At 41.7% G+C, this 2518-nt stretch overlaps 1 protein-coding gene across 1 annotated transcript in view; it reads left to right on the top strand.

Annotated features, from left to right (window-relative positions):
* The window catches only part of mtss1 (MTSS I-BAR domain containing 1), a 115402-nt gene extending 114291 nt beyond the window's left edge, over positions 1-1111 (top strand). Inside the window, 1 exon segment of the mRNA XM_037679940.1 lies at positions 1-1111. This exon segment is cut by the window's left edge and continues 6 nt beyond it. Coding sequence (XP_037535868.1) covers positions 1-339 — 339 coding nt within the window. The 3' untranslated portion in view covers positions 340-1111.
* Positions 1112-2518: the final 1407 nt, after the last annotated feature.

The following is a 2518-nucleotide window of genomic DNA, read 5'->3' as shown; positions in this document are numbered from 1 at the left end:
ATCAACCATCAGCAGCAACATGGGCAACTTCAGCAGCAACTTCAGCAACAGTTCAACCTCGAACAGCAACACAGTCAGTTGCAACACCACCATCAGCTTCAGCAGCAGCAACAAATCACCCAACAATTCAACCATCAACAGCAGCAACATTACCAACGTTTCCAGCAACAGTTTGAGCTTCAGCAGCGTCTCCCGGATCAGAACCTGGAGCGGTCGAGCCCGGTAGCCGCAGGTGGAGGGAAGGACCTGCTGACGCTCATCAGAAAGGTCACGCTGAAACGGACCGTCACCAACGATCGCTCCGCCCCCCTGCTGCCCCCTCCAGCCAATCACAACTGAGCTGGAGAACGGGTTGGGGGTGCAGGACGCTCACAGGAAGCGCACCCGGTAACAGCTGGAAGTCCGATTTAATTTTTGAAACCATCGTCTTGCTTTTATCCGTTTCTCAGTTTTAAGGTCCAGTTTCTGCTCGACTCACTGTCCTGCAGCTGGATGAGCTGGATCAGCTGGATGAGCTGGATCAGCTGGATGAGGTGGATCAGCTGGATGAGGTGGATCAGCTGGATGAGGTGGATCAGCTGGATGAGCTGGATGAGGTGGATCAGCTGGATGAGCTGGATCAGGTGGATGAGGTGGATCAGCTGGATCAACTGGATCAGGTGGATGAGCTGGATCAGTTGGATGAGCTGGATGAGGTGGATCAGGTGGATGAGCTGGATCAGCTGGATGAGGTGGATCAGGTGGATCAGGAAGTCTCTTCAAACCAGCGGGTGTGTTTGGTTTTTAGTTTTTAGACTCCCAGTTGGGCAGGATCCAGCAGCTCCACGGTTGAACCGTGTTCCACACATTTATTCCATTATCTTCGGTTTCTTTGGTCCACAGTGTTTTCATTTGGACCAGGTCAGCTCTAAGATCCAGACACTGAACCAGACTGTCAGAACTCTGGATCAGAACCTGTGGGTTGTAAATGCTGGAACAAATCTACGGACTTTAATCGTTTAATTTAGATTTACGGCAGATTATAATCCTGACCAGCGCCTCTGCAGTTTGCAGGGAAAGTTCTGGTCTGCAGAGCCATGTGGGTCACACGGCGGTCCGTTAAAGGATGTTTGGGAGCAGATCTCTGAACGGACCTGGGTCGACCCGTTACTTTACAGGAAACCTTTGATGAGATTATTTCATCTTTATTCCTTTTTGTAAACACAAACGATCTCAGAAAAGTTTAGATTTGACATTGTTCCATCTTCTCTCCATGAGTTAATTATTTATTAATTAATTACTTCAAAAGATCTGAAAGTTTCTTTAAATATTAACATCCTGATCAGTTTAGTTTAAAACCACCTCCTGATCAATTTTCATTTGTTCACTTTAAAAGGAAAAAAAAGAAGTTTTTAACTTATTAATTAATTATTAGTAATAATTTAATGAGGCAGCACGGTGGTGCAACTGGTAGAGCTGCTGCCTCTCAGCGAGCAGGTCCCTGGTTCAAACCCCGGTCCAGGGGCCTTTCTGGGTGGAGTTTGCATGTTCTCTCCGTGCATGCGTGGGTTTTCTCCGGGTGCTCCAGTTTCCTCCCACAGACCAAAAACATGCATGTTAGACTGATGGTAACTCTAAATTGTCCCTAGGTGAGAGAGAGAGAGTGAATGATTGTTTGTCTCGTTTGTCTCTATGTGTCCCTGTGATGGACTGGAGACCTGTCCAGGGTGTCCCCCGCCCCTCGCACAGTGATTGCTGGACATGGGCACCAGTGACCCCCGTGACCCAAAATGGAATAAACGGGTAAAAGATGATGGATGGATGGATGGATGATTTAATGCTCATTTTCACCTCCGTATTAAAATAAAAGCACTTTAATGTTACTTTATGAATTCTGTAGTTCGGCTGATTTAAAGAACCAGAAGATTTGTGAATTTATTTATTCTTTGTCAATTAATTACAAGAAATGTTTTTAAAGTTTGCTCGTTTGAATATTTAGTAAAAATCTAACGTATCATTTTGAAGCAAATATTCATCCTTTACAGAAGAAATCAGCTGTTTGAGCTAATATTTTACATTTTTTTTACAAAAGTTTTAAAAGGTAAAATTTGACTTTAGTTGTTTATATTTTAAAATGTTTACTCCTGAAAAAAAACCTACTTTTAATTTTTGCTTCATTCACTGAACGATGTGAAACATGAACAAACTGAATCATTCGACTTTAGAAAGACTCAAACTGAAGTGAATCGTTCACTCTTTGAGTCTTTAATACAATTATTTATTACAGCTAATTCTGTTTTACATCCAGGCGGATTAAATTAAATGGAACTCTGGATTAAACTTGGATCACATCTTAAATTTAGTCTCTTAAAATTAAATAATTTAATCCAGTGGGATTAAATTTAATTAAGTTTTAGATTAAACTTTGATCAGGTCTTAAATTTAGTCTCTTAAATTAATTAAATCCAGTGGGATTAAATTTAATTAAGGTTTGGATTAAACTTGGATCAGGTCTTAAATTTAGTCTCTTAAAATTAAT

Source organism: Nematolebias whitei, chromosome 7 (genome assembly GCF_014905685.2).
Source record: "Nematolebias whitei isolate Nwh7 chromosome 7, NemWhi1, whole genome shotgun sequence".
In the NCBI taxonomy this organism is placed as follows: domain Eukaryota; kingdom Metazoa; phylum Chordata; class Actinopteri; order Cyprinodontiformes; family Rivulidae; genus Nematolebias; species Nematolebias whitei.
The sequence above is the reverse complement of the archived record's forward strand: the minus strand, read 5'-3'. Positions and strand labels throughout refer to the sequence as shown.